At 41.1% G+C, this 24,970-nt stretch overlaps 1 protein-coding gene and 1 long non-coding RNA gene across 6 annotated transcripts in view; one reads left to right on the top strand and one right to left on the bottom strand.

Annotated features, from left to right (window-relative positions):
* Positions 1–24,970, top strand: part of LOC148905578 (uncharacterized) — a 57,901-nt gene that overhangs the window by 27,246 nt on the left and 5,685 nt on the right. For all 3 annotated transcript variants that reach the window (XR_016121745.1, XR_016121746.1, XR_016121747.1), the window contains one exon: positions 6,975–7,067. This is a non-coding gene — a long non-coding RNA (uncharacterized LOC148905578). The remainder of the gene's footprint in view (positions 1–6,974; positions 7,068–24,970) is intronic.
* LOC116301239 (testin) lies at positions 37–10,017 on the bottom strand. Of its 3 annotated transcripts, none has more exons than XM_031710273.2 (6): positions 9,795–10,017; positions 5,672–5,763; positions 3,702–3,921; positions 2,227–2,466; positions 1,851–2,066; positions 37–1,276 (listed from the first exon to the last, which is right to left on the bottom strand). In XM_031710273.2, the coding sequence occupies exons 1-6, from the start codon at positions 9,837–9,839 to the stop codon at positions 920–922; spliced, it is 1,170 nt and encodes a 389-aa protein (XP_031566133.2). In that variant the 5' UTR covers positions 9,840–10,017; the 3' UTR covers positions 37–919. The 3 variants fall into 3 exon arrangements, with proteins under 3 accessions (XP_031566133.2, XP_031566132.2, XP_031566131.2); XM_031710272.2 differs by lacking the exon at positions 9,795–10,017 and adding an exon at positions 9,547–9,706; XM_031710271.2 differs by lacking the exon at positions 9,795–10,017 and adding an exon at positions 8,271–8,464.

Below are 24,970 nucleotides of genomic sequence, written 5' to 3' on the forward strand. Positions count from 1 at the left end.
GGAGGGAATAAAGGATTTAAAAACATGAAAACAGTCTAGTTCCAATATTGTTTATTGCTAACACAATTTAATTCGTAACATAAATTACTGTATTACTGTTCTATGATTTGTCCAGGTTTTCCGATTCTGTCAATTCATGCTATGGTGTAAAACAAGTAACAAGCTATTCACATTTTTGACCAATTTTCGTACTAGTCCCCCTTTAAACTTTCTCGATTGTAGGAGGTGAAGATGGGGAGGGAACAAAGGATTTAAAAACATGAAAACAGTCTAGTTCCAATATTGTTTATTGCTAACACAATTTAATTCGTAACATAAATTACTGTATTACTGTTCTATGATTTGTCCAGGTTTTCCGATTCTGTCAATTCATGCTATGGTGTAAAACAAGTAACAAGCTATTCATATTTTATAGATCATTGTTAAAAAGAAGTTAGGAAAATATAATGGTAATCAAGAGTTCACAACTGATTTCAATTATAAAGAAAACACAAGTTTTCTCATTTCTGCCGTAAAACTAAACTTAATTTAAAACGAAATACAGTCACAGAGAAGTGTTGATTGAACAGTACTATAATAAAGATAACTATTCTTAAAAATTGTTTTCCTGGTCAAAAGTATATTCTATTATTAAACTCTTATTGTGTATGCATAAAATACAAAACAGTACAACATGAAACTATAACTCTGTAATCAGTCTAAAAAAACTAACGTGTTTGATTTGATAAAAAGAGAAGAGCTTAGTCAATCAATTGAATAAATTCCTAGCTTCTTAACTTGCCATGTCTAAGATAATACACCTCTCCCTAGCTTGCTTGCATCTAAAACCATGATCTTAAGTGTATCCTCAGGTATTAACCCGGTTTTAAGGTGACCCCATCAAAGAAGCAAATTAGAGAAAGGTCCAAACTAGTAGCAACTAAGGGAGATTCATGTGTGATTTAGCACAATCTACGGAGCAAAACACATTATCTCTGGCCTTCAGGAACTGTTGATCCAGTAAGTTGCGCCTGCAGTAAGCGCAGTTGAAGCATGCTTCATCAGCATGCCAGAATACACCATCGTGCTCAATTCTCTGCCCATCAGCAGCAATTTTCTTTCTGCATGTGTTGCATGATTTGGCATAGAATTTGTCATAGCATTCCAAGCAGTGGGGTTGGCCATTCTTAGCGACATACAACATGCCACCTAAATCCTTGTCACACTCCAGGCAGCAGAAATGGCGTTGATGCCAGTTGCGGTCCTCAGCTTGTGTGTACTGTTCAGAGAAGATCAACTACGATTTCAAAGTAAAGTTTCAGAACAATATTTTCGATTTCATATTTTTTGTTATTAAAGTTATTAAAATTTATTGGTGTTTTTGATCTTTAAAAATCTAAGTATTTATTCAGTCTTTGATGACTTTCATTCTATAGGAAGTGAAAATAAGAGGGCTGAAAATAATGCCTCCTCAATAGCTAGACATGATGAATGGCTGCATCGGATTGATCAACGCATGACCAAGATAACTAGCCTGAGAGGCGTTTGGCCAGACAAGTGCCAGTTTTTACCAAATATTGTTTATTGACTGGCTATTACCTTTACGCTTATGCCTGAAATAATCCAATACATTGTGCATTCTGGTGTTTTTTGGGGTAACAAATATGAAATGATCAGTTTTATAACCATTAACAATAACCCTGATCATTCTTTTCCACTCTCAGACATACTTTTATAGCACATAAAGCTAAGAATATAGAAGCAGGGCTAAAAGTAATGGTTGGTCAGTTGCCAGCCATGATCAACAGCCAAATAGGTCAACCTTTACCAACGACAGTTTCAGCAGATTCAAGTATGATTTAGCAACTCACCTCATCACAAGCAGCACATCTTGGCTTGAACTGCTCAGCATAATGCCTGCCGCAGTAGATATTGCCTTCCTTGTAGAAGTAGATCAAGTCTACCAAAAGGTTATTGCACATGCAACAAACGAAGCAACCAGGATGCCAGCACTTCTCTTCCCCTGCACGGGAAGCAAACACTGCAATCTCACCATTTGCCATGCCTTTACCACAACGATGACATTCCTGTAAGGGTTTAAGTAAGCATTTCAGAATGTTTTATTTCAGATGAAATGACAGATGACAGAACACTTACCATGGAGGGCTTTGTCCTCACCCTCCCCCTCTTTTTATCTTCTCATTTAAAGATTTCTGGAAACAAAGTTACAATTCTACCAAAACTTACCCATTTTGGTGTTCCCACAGTTTTCTCTCTGATATCACCAACACCCAGAGATTTGTCATTACGCATCTTACAAAACTCTCTCATTTTCTCTCTCTCTGCATCTGTCAGATTGTCACAGTAGTTCTCGTCATGGTCATGGATCGGGAGCTGATAGACCATCTGTTGACGACGGTACTTGGCACCCTCACTACCAACCATTGGTCGTCTTTCAGGAGGAAGTGAATCCATGTACTTGACCAACTGTTTATGGAAAAAAAAGTTCAATTCAGAACTAATACTCTTTAAATAATAATTAGCTAATTCCTTCTGTTTATTTGTGAAACAATGCAAAAAATTCTAGAATGAAGATGAAAAATAATAAGAAAAGAATCTTATAGCTGTTTTGAAGGTTTTTTGACTGACTGTTTCCAGCATTTCTTTACAGCGTTCGCTTAGATCGCTCATTCACTGTGATGATCAACACATCTATCAGACTGTTTACTGCAGTTTTCTATGAAGTGTAGAAAATTTTCAAGGAAAATTTATTTTTTGTGTTGCATACATCAGCTAATCGATTTTACATGTTGGGATTGAATCTTTGACCTAGCAAGCAAGGGAGGTGTATCAGTGTAAGTATGATGTCTGAAGTGTGTGCTGGATGAGACTGTAGTCCTTCACCTGTGGAATGAACTCAAGGGATGTCTTGACCATGTAATAGTCTACCACTGTGAGGTAGAGTTACCCAGGGCTTAAAATAAGGGCCATTCATCAGACAATGTATGACCAGAACTGGAACTTGTCTGGTCAAATATTTCCCTTGCTGGTCATTCTAACCAGAACCATTGGGGCCAGAAATGAAGTATGACCAAGCCCTGAAACTCTAAAATCATTGTTGGTGTTGGCACTGCTTGTCCCATACTCTTGATTTTATTTCTTACACATACGTAAAACGTACGGTAAAGACTGAATAAACACATTAAATAGATAAATAACTTAGTACGTATGACAAATAGGAAAAACTACGAAACATTAAACTGCAAAACGATAAGAACTATAGAAACGAATAACTTACATTTGTGTACGAAGGGACGAAACTGCGAGCACCAACTAAGTATTTACATAGAGGGCGTATATATGGCGTACAAAAACTCCTAAGGGACAAGACTAAATGACGAAACAATGACGAAAATACTTAGACTGAAACGAGTGAAACAAAAGCTATAGAACACTTATAAACAAACCTAAGACAAAGAGAACAAGAGAACTACACTAAAAACTCATTAAAGGCTTTTCAGATCTAACAGTTGGTATAGGTTGCCAGAAGGAAGAGTAGAATGATAGCAGGTTGTCAAGTAGATTGTAAGTAGAGGAAGCACATTTAATATGAACACTAAAGCCTCGTAGTATGGAAGTGATTGAGTCCTGCCCATAACACTGCTATGTGCAATGGTATTTCACAGTCAACAACCAGCCCACAGCTAGTTCACTGTACTTACCGTAGCCTGGTTGAGTCCTGGTGGAACCCAGGAGAACTTCTTGACATATTCTGTCTTGACTTGTTTATCTGCTCTGTCTAGTTTGTCAAAGTAATCCCTGACATGGCTGATAGTTGAATCTCTGTTGAACAAACTCCCCACCACCATCCTGTGTGCTTCTTCTTCTGAACTCTTGATGTCATGGTCTTGTGGTTTGCATTTACACGTCTTGCAGATCTTTCTGTAAATTTAGAAATGTAAAGTTAAGTTGTAATGCTAAAGAAACTCAACAACAACATTGCTCTCACAATAACTTTTTCTTGACTTTGATAGGTTTACAGTGTGACTACTCCAACCAAAGCCACCTCGACAAATTTTCTACAAATTATCCAATACTGTTTGAGTATTTAGACAATAGATTAGCAGCAAATTTTGAATTCAGATATTCTTCCGTCTTTCCGGTTGGTAAAACTAAATGATGAAGAAGAGCTTGTAACATATTTTCTTCGCAAATTAGTGATTTGTGTTGCCAAAGATAGAGAAAATTAGTAATGTACGACTTAAAATACGACGAAAGCAAATTAGAAACCGTATTTAAACCACAATCTTCATGATTACAGTTTGTTTCTTCCAGACAAAGATATGATCAGGCTGACACTGTTAGATGTTATCACCATTTTGCTAGATGCACGCTTATATTTGACAACAAAGGTGCCGGCAGTCTTCTCAGCCATATAAACAATTCTATTGTTCACATTCCTACTTTTGATTGGCTAATTTGTAGAAAATTTGTCGAGGTGGCTTTAATTTGGTTGGAGTAGTCGCACCCATGACCCTCGATATGTACTCCTTATGCTCTACTGCTGAGCTACAAGGCCAGAATAGAATGACCTGTGGTAATCATGATAGTAAGTCATGCTAGGTTTATATGTAAATGACTGAGTGAAGAGCACAGCACTTATGTAAATATAAATCATATTCTTTAGGAATTACAGCAACTGTAAATTTAGGGATATGAAATTCTCTCATGTCCTCAAATCTCCCCTCCAAGTATTTTGGGAAAATAAAACTTTGAATAGTAATGTTTTACATGGAAAATATGAGTGAGCTGGGAGAATGTGTTTAGTACAGCATTTTGAATGTAGAATCCCAGAAGCAAGGAACACAAAAGGGAGATGAGTCTCGGAGCACTGACTTTGGATTTCACTTCCCTTTTGGCCAAAGTCTTTTGTTTATCCTTCAATAATTCAGTGAGAAATGAATACTCTAACAAAACAAATGAATACTTTTTTCTTAGTCTCTGGCCTCAAAGGCAATTGGATCCCAAGTGGCAAAAGTTTGATGTCTGAAATGGACCTTAATACTAAGCTTGCAAACTAGGATAATTGTCCCACGTTTTAATTTTCAAAAAGTATTAGTTACAGTTGGTTTCACAAAACTTCAGCCGCTTTAATTCCGAAGTTAGTTCCCAAGTTCTCCAAGTTGGTCCCTGAACTTGCGAACTTTTTGTGAAATTGATTCAATCATGAACCATGACTTGTTTATGTCTAGAATTCAAATATTTACTGGAATTGCTTCTTTAAACCATATTACTTTTCAAAAATTGTATTCCAGACAACATACAGAGTCAAATTCCTTTTGTCGCAATAAAATTTACTTTGAAAATTGAATTTGAAAAATAGATTTGATGAGTTTTAGAAGCTACATGTAATGTATTATCAGTTTGAAAGATCGCCGACAACCATCGGAACTTCATAGTGAAATTGATTACAAAGTTGTGAACTTGCGAATGAACTTCAGACAAGGAGTGGCCAAAGTTTTATGAAATCAACTGTAAAGATGCAATTCCAATAAATATTTGAATTCTAGACATAAACAAGTCACAGTTCATTGAACCAAGTTCACACTGAAGCTCACAAGTTCGACCAACTTGGAAATTTGCAAGCAAACTTCAGAATCAGAGCAGTCAAAATTCCATGAAATCTGCTTACCTCCAGAAATGCAGATCAAGTCCTCCCTCACATCCTTCTGGCCCACACTTCAGGCATGCAGCACCTGCATCTCTCTCGTGAAGAGGAACATACTGGAAATAAACAAAGATAGATTCTTAGTATTCAAAACTACATATTGGAACTTAAAAACTATTTTGTCAAAGCCGAAAGCTTACATTCACCCTGCAGCACAAGAACTATATTGGCATGTGGGTGTTTTTATGGCTGGACTGTTATGGATCTTGATAAAACTGGCTGAAGATTTAGAACAGTTTTGCTATGGGGAATAATGTACCATTTCCATATTGTCTGACCCAAACAACTAGTTATTATTCAAAATGTCTGGAATTTTGGCATTTGTCAATCAAATTTTGACAAAATAATCTAAATAAATTTTTTTACATCGTTTCATGGACTAAAGCCAAAAATCTAGTATTAAACTCCAAAATTTAATTACAGGACTGCATTAATTGTTGTTTGTGTGCATCAAAATAGGTGTAATGAAAATTTACTTGTTTTTGGTTCTAGTAGAGTACAAACACTTAAAGTGTGCAACACTTTGCACTATTTAGTAGTAAAAAGTGCTAATAAAACAATAGAAAACAATAGGATTAGCATTATTTAGGAGTATTTAGTGGTATTTATGTTGCACACTTATAGTGCTTGTATCTAATTTTTATCAAGAAAATTATAATCTAAAAAGTGGTACCTACAGCTGTAAAAAAGTTTAAAAGTATATTGATATTTTAGGGACATTAGTCTTTTGTCAGATGAAGATTAAGTTTATCAATAAATATTATTTCCTATGGGCAATATGTGTCAAGAACTGTTATGCAAATTTAGATCTTCCCATCGTGCAATTATCTAAAACCTAAAAAATTGCTTGATGAGTTAGTCCAGGTAACCTGCTGATTCATAAATATAAAACATTTTCATACATTTACTCAAATTTTTCATTAAATACTAAATTGTAATTTTTACAGACATTATAACAATTATTATATTTTTTAACGACCATTAAAGAAAGGTTACCAGTGCCGTATCAGACGTGAACATACAGTAATAATGCAATAATGTAACATAAATTCTAATATGCTATAAATCTAGGACCATACTGTGATATATTTGTCATAAAACATTTTAGACAAAACGTAATGGATGTATAAACAAATTATCCAGCAAAGTAAATTCTAGCAAGAAATCATATTGTTATTCATGGATAAAATGAATTTTCCCACATATTTTGATTTGAATGAAGCCAAATTATTGTTTTATTCCTAATATGGGTATTTTCGTCCAACAGATCAACAACAAGCCAGACGTCATCTTGCATTCAGAACCAAAAGGAAATAAATTATCATGTCTAGATGTGAAGAGACACACCTTCGTTTTCAAGGTAAATCAGTGTAAAAATAGTAAACGTTAGTAACATTACAGAAATAAAGCAGGGTATTCTTCTCTGAAAATCCCCATTTATGAAAGTTGACAGATGATTAGGATTTACAGTATTACTTCACTACAAAGATTCCATGAAGATTATTCAAATTAGTGTTGTCTGTGAATCTTGCTTTAATTGATTTGAAAACATGGCTATTAGAATAAAATGAAAAATGATTCAAATCAAAAATAATCCATCATAAAAATGACCTTGAGTATTTTAACTAAAATGAAAAAGGAATGATCAAATATTGACATTTTTAATGCAGTCTAGACTATAGTAAGTAGAATAACCTGCCAAAAAGCCATTAAGTACTCTGCCAATCACGGTCTGGAAAGATACAGGAAATAAAGGATAAATGGGAAACATCATTGTTCCCCCATTTATTTGCTCTGTAAAAATTTACCGTTGATCATTTGGGTAAAAGACACTGTCAACTATGCTTTTTTGCTAAGATAAATGTAAAACTAAGCGATTTGTGGACTTCAAAAGTCATAAATGGAATTTTCTTCTTTATTATCATTATCACATAACGATGACAACGCACTCTAATAAATAATTTATTCCAAAAAATAAAAACCCAATTCTGAAATATGGGTCAAGGTGATGAGCATTTAAAGATTTGTAGAACGAAACGAGGTTTTCAAAAAGACTTTGAAAAATACCTTCAGGTTTAAACAGAAGAAAAATTAGTTTAAATTATTTAAGTAAATAAGATCGATGTGTAGCTTGGAAAGCCTTGGATCATCAGCTCAAAATTTACGATGCAAATTCAACGTGGGATTTTGAATATTTGTTTCGCACGATGAATACAACCTCTGATTTTTAAACCCTTGAAAAATAAAAATCCAGTATTTGTCAGATGATTTTTAGATGCCTTAAATAGAAACAGACAAAACCTGTCAGAATATCGAGTAAACCAAGCGAACGAAGAAGTGGTGGAAACCCAGTAGGTTGTATCACGACGAAGCCAATCGAAATGTACCTTTGTAGATCGAAATATAATTTGTTAGCCTTAACCCTAACTAGAAGTCTTGATAAAGTAATCAACTGTGGTAAAACAAACCAGCCTTGAAAACTTTGAAAGATTTTTAGAGGACAGGTTGATAAGCGTCCTCGTACGTAGTAAGCATTTTTCTTGGACAACACCAAATTATTTACCTTTTTTGGGCGATATAAAGCCAGTGGATCGATCTCTTGGTCCATTTTACCTGACATTCTGCAAACTTTTTTCCTCGAGCACAAGTCTAAGGGACGTTATTTTGTGCTTTTGTGAGAAATCAGGGCAGAAAAAAGACTAGTATATTGTTATTTTAAAAAACCTCGGCTCCGCCGCACAAGTGCGACCTTGAAGAGTTTTAGGCGCCCTCGCTTCCCATGGCATTACGGGTAATAGTACCAACATTCTCCCCACCCTACCCCACTCAGTACCAAACTGTCAAGGGTGAGGCATAGAGTCATCGAGTTGGTCTGATGACCCCGCGAGGAATAAATTTTAGCTCTTAAAATAAACAGCTTTGCTCTTAGTTAATTATGAAACCAATTCTCTAGTTCAATGCAAACAAACTATTGAATTATTTTAGCGTGGTATCAGTTCATAATATTCATGTTTTCAACATTGAACATCGAAAGAAAAAATTATTATAAAAATTAAAAATATTCTATTCCACTAGCTCAGTTTCATTTTCGTAACCCATAACTTTAAAATATTGTCTTCAAATATTATATTTAATCACCGAGTCTTTTCATAAACCACTTGACTGTAAAGATTATTTGTATAAATTGTAATATTTTTCGGAAGTACACAACGACTAGGAAAACTCAATCAAATTAGCACTTTACTCTACGGGTGAGAATTAATCTTCCATGACCTCAGTCTTTGACTTCAGTTTACGCGTGGTGCAACTTGTTATTCGCTAAAAACCTTTAGAAAAATCCATCGTTTAGATTCCCAAAAGTCTAGCTCCCCTCTACAACAGGACAGTCGGATACGATGTATCTGTGGAGCTGTTTCTGTGATATTTTTAGAACAGGTCACGCTAGTATTTCATGTAATAACGATTTTACTAGGTGTGATAATAAGATTCGAGTACGGTTAGTGAGATTGAACCATTTTGTACTAATTTCGATTACCGGCAAGTCCTTTACTTAACACACTCTAACTTTGCTACTTTGAGAGTTCGCTCTTTAGATTTAAAGTATAAATAAATGTTCTGGCTAGACTACACATATATATTTTCTTTGTTCTGTATAGCAGCTGTTGGTTGTGCTATAGAAACGGCTCTTGACTTGTTATATTCAACTCTAAATAAAATCTATTATAATCCAGTTTTCTTACTGCCAATCAAACGAGTTTGATAATACATCATTTTGGTCAAGATGAAGCTCTTCTAGAACTCCTTCTCCGCTCAGTTAAAATAAATTTAGGCTTCTTTACCTTTGAATTCTGTATGCCCTGTTGCTTACCATCACTCGTTGAAGTATTCATAATCTTAATATATTTATGAGGCGTTCAATACTTCGGTATTTTTGGTCGTTTTTTAAGAGGTTTACATTTGAATGCTGCCTGATATAGCACGACTAAAGAAGCGAAAGAAAAAAAATGCGCAACACTCGTGTGGTTTTCAAGTGAAAGAGAAAGCAAAATACAAAACTAAAAATACAACACGCAACTTGACCACTTACGCGTTTAGGCGTCTTGGTCAGGATGTCAACTCCTCCGTTCGACATATTTGTGTATCCCAGTCAATATGAACAAAGTTTTTTTGGGGTCCGTACTGGCTGAGGCAGAAGAAATTATACAGTGGCAAAACCACTAGTAAAGACGTCCGTGACTCGTGAAGTCGTTCAAAGCGAGGGACGCAAATAAGAATACTCCTACATACCTCTAGTGGATTTTGGTCATCGAGACGTGACGTCATTAATATGGGTGTGTGAAATGACAGAGATAACGTTGAATCTTAATAACATTATCTGCATATCTAACCCCTAGTATATATGTGATATAAAGATACGATAAGTATTATTGTAAGATGGTATTCGCGTACGTGAAAGGTGTCCTTTTTTCGTGTTTCTTTTCTGAAACTGCTGAAGAGAGTCTACTAGTTTTATCTCTAATCCAATGAATCGTCTTAAATCCTGAAAACAATGAAAGTACTTCCGTCTTGGATGACTAAATCTGTAACTCAACTATGATCGTACATGAGGTTTTTTCCGGTTTGAAGCACGATGTGTTGAAAGAATTTTCGTCTACGCTGTTGTAGTCTTCTTCAGAATGAGGTAAGATAAAGTGCAGAGTTTTATTAGTTGTTTACTGTTGCGTAACCATGGTGACCAGAAACTATTGTCGGATATGGATATCTTTTAAATTTAGAAGTCGTTTCCAGGGAGCACAGGGTGCACGTGCACCCCCCATAAAAGCTTAAGGTTCGCTCATCCATCTCCTTTTGCTTTAAAATTGCATATAAATGTTTTTGTGATTAAATGAAGACCACTTTCCATCTGCATATCATAGTATTTTTATGAATCACTCACCCATTATCCCCCTTTTTTTTTAATCATTATTATTTTTGGCTCTGTACTATCTTTTTGGTTACCTTTTTTTGGGGGGGGGGGGGGGGATTCTGCCTTTTCTATTTTGGTTACCTTTTTTTTTGGTTCTGCAAATCATTGCCTGTGCACCTCCCCTGCAAGATCCCTGGTTACGCCCCTGAGCTTGTAGACGAAACGTCAAAATTCTTTTCAACACATCGTGCTTCAAACCGAAAAAAACTCATGTATAATCTATATGGAACACGAAAGCCTCAAAACTATCAGCAAAGAGCCTAGTTCATATGCTTAACGCGTCAACTGTTATAATGTTGACTGGTAATGCAAGGAATTAAGTGGGCTCTTTTTACAAATAAAAGGCGGGAACGTGTCACGTGGAAGACATGGCTGCATGGTTACATCATCGACAATTATCAGATATTATAAAAGAACTAAGATATAACGCGCGCTCTGATTGGTCAATTAGCGTTTTATATAGCTCAACATAAATCGTGAGGAAATGAGGTCAGCAACGCAAGCGATGTTTTTATATTATTTCTTTTCAGTTAATCTTTAGTTATATCTTAGTTATTTTATAAAAGAGATAGAAAACTCCCCTTGCTTGTGCTATGTTGAGTTATACAAACACTTGGGAAATTGCGTGAGCCCTCGAGAATTGCAGAGAAACACTCGCCTACGGCTCGTGCTTCTCCTAACACTTCTCTCTGACTCACGCAATTTACCGCGTGCTTGTATAACTCAACATAGCACGCGCGCTCGTTTTCTATCTTTTCACTATTTATATTTATCTTGCAGTTGCTTTAGGTTTGTCTCAGTAGTAGTATAGGGGATGGGGGTTCCAGCGCAACGACCACCGGAGGATTACCCGTCTAAAGTACCCCCCTCGATTCGTACCGCGATTACCCGCATCCCGTGTTTATGTAAAATATGTTAGTCTATATATGGAGTGCGAAGATTGTAAAGAGTTTGCTTATGATTTCTGTGTAAAGTGCTTGAAACCCAAGTTTGTACTTACTAAGCCAAATAAGTATATTTGTTGTGGTAAAAAAATGCAAATAGAAGACGACACGTCAGCGCAGTGTTACGAATGTGGTAAGAATATTCGTAATGCCGTACCAAATGCTACCAGAGAGCAGTATTATGCCAATGGAGGTCGTAAGAAAACGCCATATAAGAGAATAAAATACTTCAGGGACTGGATGAGTCATATCCAAGGTTATCGACCGGTATATTTAAACAACGAAGTAAGGAAGAAAATCATAGGCCATTTAGAAGAGCCAACACCACAAAGTCTACGGAAAACGTTGAAAAAATTAAAGCTAGGGAAATATTACAAAGCTATTCCTTATCTTTTGTCTGAAATTACCGGTAGGCGTATTCCTCATGTCCCAGATATGCAAAGGGCCGAGTGGTTATTCTGTCGGCTGGATAAGGATATTCCCTATTACCCTGACGTAATCTACGAAATATTCCAGCAAATTGACCCCAGCCACCCGCTGTTAGAATGGATTCCGAGAAGATGAAATGTGCAGCCGAAATCCACCTACGTTCTTTTCGAAGCAGATGTCTACTGAGCGAGTTTTCTTTGTAGCTCCTCTTTTGCCTCCTGGTAGATCTTTTTGCGAGATTCCTCGGAAAGATCTTTTACGATGGTTTTTTTATTGCCCGACTTTAATTCGCCGTATTTCTTTTCCTCCGCGAGGATCAAAGAGAACTCCGTGTCGTCTATGCGGCGGTCCCGCAAAGCTTGGGAGACTAAGTCGGCGATGGTGTTAGCCTTTGCTCTTGCTAGGGCTATATGTGTATCGTGCTTGGATATCTTACCGGATAATTGCTTTATAATGCCTGTCGTAACAGCGGAAACGATGCCGCAGACGGCGCCGACGCTAGCCAAAGGAACGCCAACGACTATTCCAGGTCCAGTAAGCGAAGTAGCAACGCCGGTGCCTGTAAGAGCCACGGACATGGAGCCGGAAGTTATCGCGATTTTATGTAATATGCTTCGGGCTCTAGCATACTTTTTCCAGACCTCCTCATAGTGCTTCGTTTGCCCCTCTAAGTAAGCGAGGATTAGATTTGCCTTATTCAAGCGGAAGTTCTCGGCGTTTAATTCGTTAGGTTCCTTAGGAAGTTCAGGATAAAGTGGAGGTGCTGATGGTATAACATCCATTATATACTAATGTACGACGCTTTTGGAAATAACATAGAGGAGCAGCCGCATAACAGCCACTGGAATTGGGAAGCATTTAAGAAATTGTATCCCAAAGCAGTAACCTCGAAGTTTGAAAGCAGATCTGACGGGATTTACTTCAAAGAGTATAATGACTTAGTTTACAGCAATAAGGATTTGGAGGAGGGATTGGAAAAGTTACACCCAAAAACACCCGTTCATAAGCCCGTTTATAAAGCACCTAATTTTCCAAGGAATCTATTAATGACCAAGGAAGATTATCCATTTTACGATGCTGAAGGTGGCGTAAACAACTTTGAAAAATTGGTAACGCATTTAGAGATTTTAGTGGGTAAGCAATCATTTAACGTAATACTAAGAAATATCTATAAGAATACGATGTTGAAGCATACGTCAGGTAAAGAGACCAGGGAATGGTTAGCAGGACCCAACATGCGGTATTGGCCACAGCAGTTAAACTTTGCTATTTGGGCTGCCACTAAAGGTTGTGGTGTTGCCGCGGACATGTTTCACATTTCATTTATGCGGTTTCACGTTGCCTTTACGGTAAGGAGGTTGTTGAAGGAGCTTAACGTACCCCTACCGGGAGATAAGGCATTTGATCCAATGAATAACCGATATGACGCCGCAGCCCTGGAAAGGTTAATTAATGAGTTCAAACCACAGCAAAAAGATTTTCGGTATAAGGAGGGTAAGACGCATGGGCTGGGTATAGTTTATGTTTGGGGTGCCAATGGTGAGAAGCCGGCCGACTACGGGCATCAGGAATATCCAAGTGATGAGTTAGAGTTTAGCGATATGGGTGGTGATAAGGGCAATAATTCATTAATTACTAGAATTCAAACAAACTACCCCGGCACTTGGGATCCGTTCGTGTTAATGAAAGGAAAAGGTCTAAGAAACCTAGCCAGGATTAACCGTAGCATAGAAGCATTCGTGTACTGCATCCTGGGAGCGCAGGTAAATACCCGCAACCCCATTGTTGGATCCCAAGGCGCTTCACAGGAAACGCAACAAGAATTCCTAACTTTATTTGAGTCTGCAATAATAGAAAATGACATATCTAAATCGGTGCAGAGATATCAATTAGCGGTGCAGCAGTCTAAAGTGCGACTGGATTACGCTTTGTCGCCTGGTTGTTGGTTAATGCCAAGTAATTTGGTTATCAACGCCAATTCCGTCGTGGGTTACAACAACAAACTTCAGCGAGCTACTAAGGATATGAAGTTTGGGGTGAATGACGTGAACTCTGACATGACCAAGGGCATTACTCACTTCGTAGAGAAACCAAAAAAAGAGGTAGAAAAACCATTAAAAAAGGCGTACGTAGAAAAGCCACCAAAGAAACCAGTAAAGAAGGTTACCGAGGAATATGACCATAACTTACTAAAGGCCGGCTCAGCAGCTGCAAGCATTGGTCTGAGTTATTATATATGGCGATGAACAACCCCTACGTAGCTGGAGTAGATTGCGTCTATACGACTTACACAGGCGAGAAAAAATACAACCAGGCATCTTGGGTTGATGTCGCGGGCATGGCTGTGGACCTGAACTACTCAGGAAAGAAGCTGATAATATGCAGTATTTGCATTGGTACGAGCAGCCACGCCAACGTCGGCTTTAGGTTCCTGGATGAGAATGGCGTACTGCAGCCTATGAGAAATAAGACAAACAACAGGGAGCCTGTGCATTTTTCCGTAGAGCCAAACCCCAGCAGCGCCGAAAATCTATCGGTTTGGACTTTCCACATGGTTGCCGATTGCCATGGAAAGGTAAAGCTGCAGATACGCGTAGATGATACGGGGAGTGTTTGCGTAAATAGTATAGAAAATCAAAGAGATGAAAAATATAACCACGCAACCATTAGCACTCTTACGGTGCTTAGTCTCTAGACCTGAAATATATGAACCCACACGCGAAGGAAGATTGGTTTTTACATTACCTAAGGGAAGAGGGGTACGGACCCAACGATGATTGGGTTGACACTGGATTGTGGGTGAAGGTTGGGGGTTTAGGATTGATTATATGCACTATTAGCATTGGTGTGGCGGATGAATGCGGTATTGGGTTTAGGATCGTAGATGAGAATGACCATCCGTTGCTGCCTTACAGAATAAAGAAAAATAAGAGGGAGTCGGCTCATTTTTCACATGAGCCCTGCAGGGGTCAAGAAGATATGACGCCGGTAACTTTTCATATGATAGCTAATTGTCAATACGCAAAGCTTCAGATTAATACCGGTACGTCAAGTGATTTTAATATTTACACTTTGATAAATGCTACTTATTCAGGATCCAACACTCCTCCGACGGATGCTACTTGGAATCATAAGCCCATTAGCACCATGAGTGTGTTACCGCTAGTTCCGCATTACCAAGGCGGTGCGAATACTATCTTTACTTATCCCCGGTCGAGGACGCCTCGGGCGCCTGACGACGATAAGCCACCAGTAATACACAAGGATAAGATCAACCCTTCATCTTCTTCAGGAGTACCACCCCAATAGCTACGACTAATATCCAAATGTTATTCCCCACGAACTTTAACAGTTCGCCGCCGGCCCTAAGTGCCAAGGAAACAACCGAACCCAGCAGCCCAGGAAGACCGGCTGCCATCTTTTTTCCCAAGTCCGTCAGCCCATTGCCTAATTTCTTTACGCCCGCGCCTGTAGCCTTAAGCGCGGACAAGATCACGCCTACTACGCTCGAAATAGCGACCGCAAATGCCAGCGGAAGACCATACTTCAAAAGGGCTCTTTTTACCTTTTCCTTGGTGGTAAGCCCCAGCTCCCTTTCCTTACCTTCTATTTGCGTTTGTAATTCCGCAACTCTTTCCTGAAGGGTTTCTACTTCCTTTTGGGCTGCCTCCCTTTCTTCTTCAGGGTGAGTTTGATCTTCGATTATTACTCGTTGTCGATCTATTTCGTACTCCAAGTCTTCGACGGCCTGTTGAAGTTGTCGTATTTCCAGATCCTTTTCGGCCATTTGTGCTATAATACGCCTTTCCCTGGCGTTACTCTCCACTAATTCATTTCCGATGCGTACTAGCTGCTCATCCTTACCTGCCAAGCGGCTAAAGGCATTCTGAAAGTCCTTCACGGCAGTGGTCTTTTCATCTAACAACTTAGATATCCGCTGCCGAAAGTCGGCAACTTCGGCGGCATGACTTTCAAGAGTAGCTTTGTTTCCCCTCATGAATTCGTCTTCCATTTCCTTAAATCTTTCTTCGAGGACGTCGTTTTCCAGCTCTAGATTCTGGAAAGACACCTTAAGAGCCGCCAAATCCTCACTTGCCCTTAAGAGGTCCTCGCGCTCCCTGGCGATTCGTTCTAAGTCGTTATTAGCTGCCTCCGTTCGGGTAGCAATCTCGGCCAATTCTCGATGCGCTTCCGCTAAATCGTATGCAGAAGAGGCTTGCTCGGCAAGGCGTGCTGGTAAGGTCCGTATTTTATTTATCTTGGCCTCCAATTCCCGTTTTTGAGAGTTCAGCGTAGCAACTTCCTCTGTCTTGGTTTGGAGTGACTCACTTAGCGTTCCTACTTGCGCCCTTAATTCTTCGTATGTTCCATGGCCGCCTGCAAAGGCCGGTAATCTAGCTGCCGCCTTAAAGATCTTATTGAAATCCAGTCGCATTTCCTTCCTAGTCGAGCCTCGCTGCATGGTCAAGTTGGGCGTTCCAAGCGCATTTGTGACTCCTTTTGGAAGCTGGTTGTTAAGCAGGTGGGAATTCTTCCTTTGATACAGGTTGTGCCATTTTTTCTTACCCGATTCTCTAACTTGGACCTGCCCTTCATCTCCTATTTGGATGTCTAAGAGAGCCAGGTTTATGTTTGGATATCGCTCTCTTAGGTCCTCGATGATGTTCGTCATTAAGTCCGACCGCACGCCAAGGGATTCCATTTGTAAGTATTCTGGAATGGGCGTGTGGGGGTTCTTAGACCTAAATTTATCTCTCAAGGAACGCATAGCATCGCGGGCCCTGACGCCATACTTGCTCAGCAATTTATCAAAAAGACCTCGGGGGTCTACATTGTCATCAGGAAGCAGGGTTTCATATTCTTCGTCATTAATATCAACTTGGCCTTCTTCGGTAAGGGGATCAAAATCCGTTCCTTCTACTTCCATTATATATGATAAGCTCAAAGTTAAATCCCAACGCATTACCTAAGCAGGTTGGCGGACTAAAGGCAGAACGCACCTTTCACCGGGTCACCTTTACGCCTTCTAGCGCTAAACCTGGAGAAACGCTGTACGTAGGCGTGCCCCGCCTAACAGATAACCTAGTGTTGGTTCCTGGCACCCTGGCGCTAAGGTTTGACCTAGCAATACAACCAAACACTGCGGACGTGCGTTACGTCGTCAATAACGTGGGTAGAAACCTCGTTTCCAAAATACGCGTAAAGTTCGCCGGGGAATCCCTCTTGGACTTAAACAGGTATGATTTGTATACCACGTACAAAGACTTATGGTTGACTGCATTTGACCGCGCGCAAAGGATAGAGCAGGGAATCGCCAGTGATGCCATACGCAAGGTAAGAAGCGCAACCTCTGGCGCCTCAGGAGAAGACGAAATAAAGACGGCTTATGGTACTAAATATGTCGTTCCATTAGATTTCGAAGTTATCACGAACCACGGTGCATACTACCCAAGGCAGCTAAGCGAACTGCAGTTCGAAGTAACCCTAGCAGACACTACAAACATCCTGCAGGGAAAGGACGTAAGTTCCTCAGCCGTCCACCCATACTCCGTTACTAACTTAGAGCTGCAGTACGAAACGGTATACAGCGAAGACCTCGCACGTAGCGCCGGTATGGAATACAGCGCCGGGAAGGCTTTCCTTTACGATCACGTCGTGATGTACAAGACGTTCAGCTTTACAAACAACGTCGAAGAGGTCATCAACCAAAGCATTAACCTTCCCAGGCGCAGCCTCACAGGGATAATGTTGCTGTTCGCAAAGACATACACGGCAGGATTGCGTGACTCTGAGGCGTTCTTTAATCCTAACATCACTAACGTAGGCGTTAGCATTAACGGAGTGCCTAATAAGGTTTACTCACAAGGGATAAAGCCCGAGGACATGTACCGGGAAGTCGCGCGTAAGTTTGGCGACCAAATTGGCCCAAAGGAATTCTTTAAGGATAAGTATGCGCTGTGGATCGACATGCGCACAACGAACGACGAAGACCTACATGGTCAGGGTTTACGCCTGGTAAATACCCAGGACGGCATTACGTTGGAGATCAAGCGCACCAAACATGCCAGCGACACTACTAAGATAAACGCGTACATTTTCGTAGTCTCAGACGCGCAGCTAAGCGTGGAAATGAATCAGCTAAAAAGCGTTGCCTATTAAAATATTCCTTACGTATAATATGCTTCGCGTATTTCAAAACAACGAAACCAAACTGCAATGCATAGTGCAAGGCGACAAACTGTACTTCAAAGCAAAGGAGGTGGCTTTGGCGTTGGGCTACGTTAACTCTAGGGACGCAGCTAGAGCACACGTCTCAGAGGAAAACAAGGTAACTTTGAGGCACATAAAGGGTGTCAATCTGGCCGACACCCTTAATGCGCAACCGCATTCCGTTTACGTAACAGAAATGGGCCTTTACGAGTTAATATTTGGATCTGAAAAGTCCGCAGCCAAGGAGTTCAGGAAATGGGTGTTGGGCGACGTTCTCCCTACGCTAAGGAAAACAGGTAAATACGAGATCGAAAGGCGGTTTGACGGTCCAAACAAGTTGGTATTCAAAATAGAAAATGAATTTGACCTGCATAAAAAGGTAGTGGACTACATCCGCAGGTTTTACCCCCAAATGCTCATAGCCCCCGGTCTAGGTGAACTGCAGGATTCGGACGGCAAACGCATAAAGTGCTGGCAGAAAGGATATCAACGCGGTCAACCCGACTTAATGATCTTGAATGCGCATACACATTACTGTGGATTCTGCTTAGAGCTAAAGACCCCGAAAGGCAACGGCAGGTTATCTGAGGATCAGCAACTACTCTTACAGAGGTATGAAGAAAACGGCTATAAGGTGCTCATAAGCAGCGACTACGATGTCATTTGCAGGGAGATCACTGCGTATGCTGAACACCTACGAATTCCCTGCAGGTGGTGTTGTAAGGGCTTTAAAACCTCGGAGACTTTGGCAACACACTTAAAGATATTTCATAGAATATATGGACAAGGGTAAATTTAACGAGTTAAAGTTTATACAAACGCACTGGAGGGATTTGCAGGTGGGGGAGATTTACGAGATAAAGAATTATGTGGTCTTTGAAGACTTGGACCGCCTGCGCTTGGTCTTAAAGAATAAAAAAAGAACATACACCCTTTGGGCGCCCGATAGGATAAGGTACGCCATCGAAGGGCAGGATGTTACCCATGTTATGAGTCATGGTAAAAAGGATGGCAGGTGGGTATTCGACGTGGTTAAGTATGAGCCTGAGAGTCCTCTGCATTCGTAATGTCTGCTAAAGTCCGCTGCGCTTTAGGATCCGCGGAGCACCAATGCCCCACAAAGGATCCTTCGGGGAATGCACTGCCGCAATGAAGGCAGGTGTATTTTTTACGCGGTTTTGGGGGCGTAATGCAATCGGCTGGTAGTTCACACGTAATACAGTCCATATATTGAAAGGGTGATTAGGAATCCTCCTAAGAAGGCGGCTGCGTAGGCTAGCATATACCTTTAAAAGGGGTTCCTATTATTCTTGTTGTTTTGTTAAATGTTGATGATACTTAACAAACAACAAGAAAAATAAAGTCGTATTTTGAGACTCTTTGCACAAGTCGTACTTTACTACCTAGGAATATGAATCGACGTCTTTTGGGACACGAAAAGAGGTCTATGCCTTATTTGTTCTTAGTGCGCAACCTCCTTTAAAAGGGGTCCTTATTTTTATTGTTGTTTTGTTGATGATACTTAACAAACAACAATAAAAATAAGATCAGGATTTGAGACTCTTTGCACAAACCCTATCTTATTATCTTAGGTCCCTTTCTAACTTCTACGGGCTTTCCTTGCCGCCTCGTTACTGGCATGCCAAGCATCAAAGCGATCTAAGTACTCTTTAAAACCACCTTGACCCTCATACAAACACTGCCAAATATGTTGACCGCTCCTTTGACAGCCGCAGCGCTCACAAGTTGCCTCCCAATATTCCCTATCTTCCCACCTTACACCTTCTACGAGGTCAAACTCCGCAAACGTTTCGTCTATTTCTTTCTTCCTTTGCGTTAACTCTTTCGTGGTGTCTACCGGACAACATCGGGCGGCAACGTCACCGTGCTCCTCACATGCTACGCCCAGCAGATCGTAATTACCGTAGCATCTATGTCGGTGCCAGGCGTCGGTAACGTTCTCGTCGCAGCGCACGCATACATTCTTTAAACAAACCCTTTTATTACGATGGTACTCCAAAGCCTGCGCGCTGCTAAACTGCTTGCCGCAGTCTTCGCAAACAGTGACGTTGTTTACTTCCTTACTGCATACCCGTCTTTCGACGTGATATTGCAATCTTTGCTTGCTGCTGAACTCCCTTTCACATTGCTTGCACTTCATTATAACTAAGTGTTATTTAAGCCTTATAAGGGATACTTAATAAAGTCCTGCACGCTTTCTTTTGCCCAGCCGGCCATCGTCAAAAGCGCACCAAACCTTTCCGCGCGCTTCAGACCGCACATTTCGTCGTACAACTCCTGCACGCGCTCCCGCAGCCGATCGATCTCTTCCCTTTGCATTTCTATGGTGTCTCTTTTATCTTTTGCGCCGGCGACAATTCTTCTTACTGCGTCCACTGGGTCCATCGTATATATAATGGATCCGAACCATATTCCCTGCAATGCTCTGATAGTAGGACCCACCGGCTGCGGAAAGACCCAATTCGTCGTGGAGCAGCTATTAGGACCCTTTAGATACCGATTTGACTACATAGTGCTACTTTGTCCCACATACGTGAATAACCGCACCTGGGAAGGCATAGGAGTGAAAGATGACGACTTCTTCGTGGATATCTTAGATCCTAATGAGTTATCCAGCCATCTTAAGTTTTGGCACCGACAATTCTCGTCTCGCGAGGCCCGACGAGCGAGTACACAGACTTTACTCATACTGGATGACATCGCCTGCGGGGACGACGTAAAAAGACGCACTTCCGAATTAGTGAAGCTCGCTTTCAGCGGCAGACACGACAATATCAGCGTTTGGTTGCTTTCCCAGCAGCTTACCAGCGTCTCTAAACCCTTTAGGGAAAACATAGGTTCACTTGTCGTATTTTATACGCCCAGTAAGTCAGACCTGGAAACCATCTTAAGCGACTACGGCGGTGAGATAAGCAAGGAACAGTTACACGAATACATGCGGCATTTAAAAACGCACCAACATTCCAAAATGATCTTCTCTTTGAGGTTTCCCTACACGGTTGGAATCTATGATTCCTAATGTATATGGATATTGAGCAGCTCTTAGATGAAGTCCCCACACAGCTAAACGAAAGTAACCTTAAGGAACAACTTAACATCCTGGTGTCTTCTGGGAAGTGTAAAGAAATGATAGGTAAGGACCTCAACCATGAGCAAGTTAATAAGCTGTCGGAAGAGGAAGTCAAAAAGTTCCATAAGAGGTATGAGGCTGCCCTTGCAAGTAAGACCACGGACGCCGTAGCAGACTCCGCTATCCGACTTGCCACCAAGCTTCTCGGACTTGCACTGCCCATAGACGACGTGGAGCAACTACGGAAGGACATAAGCGAGGACTATGTCATATCCCAAGAACTTAAAATAACCTGCGGCTGGTTGTCTTTGAAGTGCGGTAAGTTAATGGCAGTTGCCTCTGCAGCTTTACACGTAGCTCAGCATGTCGACTTGAAGGAGGTACTGGTGTCTTGGAAGGACTTCAAGAAGGACAGAGAAGTCGAAAAGGTCTTCCAGGCAGCACTTACTGAGGTACCTGATCAAGTCGCCTCAAGTACTTAGTCAAGTCGTTGTCAAGTACTTAGTCAAGTCGTCCTTAAGTCATTGTCAAGTCATTGTCAAGTCGTCATCAAGTTACTTGTCAAGTCCTTCAAGTCCTTAGATATAAATGAGTGAACCAGAGTCGAAGGCAGAGCAACCTCAGGAGGAGCAGAAGATTACCAAGGCTAAATCTCCAGGCAGAGTTGCCGCGGGAAAGAAGCTCGCAGAGATGAATAAAAAGAACAAGGCAAAAAAGGAGGAAAAGGTAGAAGAAGAGGAATCCTTTTGGAATCCCGGCTACGTCATTGGCGCGTTAGGAGTCGCTATAGCAGCAGGCAGCCTCTACTTACAATGGCGGGCAGCAAAGCCAAAAGTAAAGTGGGAGGCCGCAACATATCGCGCACCCGTGCAGGAGCCCCCTAAGAGTAAGATCCCCGAAATGGAGTAATAACCTTCTCGCTTTGTAATATAATGTCGACCGCGTTGTTGAAAACTGTTGAAGAAGCAGCTATCATTACTTCCATCGTTGCGGGTATTGGTTGGGTAGGTAAGAAAGTGCTCAAAGAAGACTTTACTGAAGACCCAAGCAAGAGCTTCGCTAATTTTGCTAAGATGACGGCTGCCGTTGGCGGGGCTATCATGGTAAAGGATTACCTACGGAAGGAAAAGTACCTCCCTACGGTGTAATATATATGGCTAGCGTGGTCGTAGGTGGAGTTATTGCAGCTTTAGCATTCACTGGAGCTAATTATGGTGGTCAGTATTTGGATAGATTAGTCAGAGGCGACAAAAGCGGAGATTTAACCGCTGAGAGGAAGAGACACGATTTGGCGCTGGAGAAATATCAGCGAGACGTGGCAGCTTGGAATGAAAAAAGACAAGCTTACAGGGATTGGTTGGACAAGAACTACCAAGACAAAATGCAGGCAGACAAGAACTTCGAAAATACAGACTACGCCTTTAAGCTCTATGCGCAGGCGCACCCCGCGGCATTAACGGGGTTAAGAAAGCCTCAGTTTAAGAATTACTATCAGCCTTCTAAGAAACAAAAAGACAATGAGCTGGTATTTGTAGGAGTCGCAGGGCTGGCGGGAGGCGTAGCTTTGGCGTATCTGCTCTAACGAAGGAAACTGTGTTTCCTGAAATATATGATCGTCTTTTTGGAAAGCGACAAGAATGACTTTACCACTTACTTGAATCCTCCCATCAAAGCCCATAAGGTTCGGCTGGTTAGTTGCTCTTTGTACAATTCTTGGTATAACCTGATTAGGGGCATAGTCACTGAGCATACAGGAGGATCTAACTATCAAGCCGTATTGCTGCCCGATGGACATTACACACCAGTTACACTGGCCAAGGAATTAGCAAAACACGGTTATACTCTCACCACGGGGTTGCCGCACGAAATGACCCTCAAACACAATATGCCAAACTATTCAATGACTTTTGGAAAGTCTGACCCATTGGGATCTTTATTATGTGCCTCAGGCAAGACGATTACCAACACAGCCATACCTGTGAAATGGAAAGTCGCATCCTCTTACGAAGTCTATTGCGACTTGGTTCATAGTTACAACAATGGAGAAAAGTCTTCTCTTATGTCCAAGTTTCTACCCAAAGGTAATCCATTTGACTCAGAAGAATACACTCCCATTTCTTTGAGTTATGACTTGTCTAATTTAGTAGAAAGCATAAACATCACCATTAAGGTGGACGGAAAGACGGTGGATTTTAACGGACGCAAGATCAATCTTGTCCTATCCTTCGCTTGAATCAAGCGAAGCGCGATTCTATTCATATAATGGGCCGCGTAGAGGACAAACTCAAAAGGATTTACTATGGGCCTGAAGGCTATTGGAAAGGAGCGTCGGCTATTAAGAAACTCGCAACCGCGGCCAGGGTATCAGATGAAACGGCTAAGAACTGGTTAAGAAAACAAACCCTCTGGCAGGTTTATCTTCCCGTGCCCAAGTACATTCCCAGGCCCAGCTTTACCGTAAATGCCCCCAACGAAGTTCATCAGGCGGATTTGCTTTTCTTACCGCACGATAAGGTGAGAAAAAAGACCTATAGATACGCTTTGACCGTAGTCGATATCGCAAGCAGATATAAGGACGCCGAACCCATAACCAGCAAGGATTCTGGAGAAGTCGCAGAAGCCCTAGGTAGGATTTATAAGCGCGTTTTGAAATGGCCTAAGCTGCTGCAAGTGGATGCGGGGACAGAGTTCATGGGCGTCGTTACTAAGACCCTGAAAGACCACGACACTAAGATTAGGAGAGCCGAAGCTGAGTACCACAGGGGTCAGAGCATCGTCGAAAGATTTAATAAGACCCTGGCTGAGCGTCTCTTTGGATACCAGTATTGGAAAGAGCTGGAAGATCCCTCCAAACGCAACAGGGAATGGACACAGCGGCTCCCCCAGGTCGTCGCGGCTTTGAACAACGAGGCGGCCAGGGCTACAGGAATAAAACCCAAGGATGCCATAAAAAAGAAACACGTGGAACACAAGTCCTACGTCAGAAGTTCGAGGGCGGTCTTCCCCCATGAAAAGAAATTAGGTAATGTCACGGTTCGATATCTCTATGAGCCGGGTGAATTAGAAGGAGGATCCAAAAGAGCTACGGATCCCAATTGGTCTTTGGAAACTTACCAGATCCGAAGTGCGATAGCTAAGAAGGGTCAGCCCATCTTGTATTATCTTCATGATGGTCCCACGCGTGGGTTCGTCAAAGAAGAACTGCTTATCGTGTGATGTCCGAATGCTATCGTATGGATACCATCATCACACATCCACCTCTTACCGTCAAATGCAGACAGTGACACCTTCTCCTGTGTAACGTTGTGTATTTGATGTCCGTAGCTGCGCAGGCTGTTCATTTTATGTCGCTGTTCCTTACGCGTACGCAGGACCTTTAAGTAGGACTCGTGCGTAATGTCCTTCTTAACCACGTATTTTTTTACGCCTTTAGCTTTCTTTTCTACACCGTCCAGCTTTAGCACGCTGTACATCTTGGGTTTCAGGCCCACGTATTCCACTATGGGTTTTCCTTTCATCTCATCCTTCATTTTCCCGATTACTTTCTTGTTTTTAGGGGAGTAAAGAAAGTGGTCGCGTGGGTAATCGCTGGTGTCGTATTCATCGATGTCGGGAACACAGTC

The sequence above is a fragment of the Actinia tenebrosa genome, unplaced genomic scaffold (assembly GCF_029948245.1).
Source record: "Actinia tenebrosa isolate PJP-AT-01 unplaced genomic scaffold, QUT_ActTen_1.0 PGA_scaffold7__59_contigs__length_16204524, whole genome shotgun sequence".
Lineage (NCBI taxonomy): Eukaryota > Metazoa > Cnidaria > Anthozoa > Actiniaria > Actiniidae > Actinia > Actinia tenebrosa.

Coding starts and splice junctions, on each gene's coding strand:
- LOC116301239 (XM_031710271.2), bottom strand. CDS start 8,327: ATGTCAGGTAAAATGGACCAAGAGATCGATCCACTGGCTTTATATCGC. Junction 3,922..5,671: donor CTTGATCTGCATTTCTGGAG/GTAAGCAGATTT, acceptor CTAAATTTACAG/AAAGATCTGCAAGACGTGTA. Junction 2,067..2,226: donor CTGTGGGAACACCAAAATGG/GTAAGTTTTGGT, acceptor AAACCCTTACAG/GAATGTCATCGTTGTGGTAA.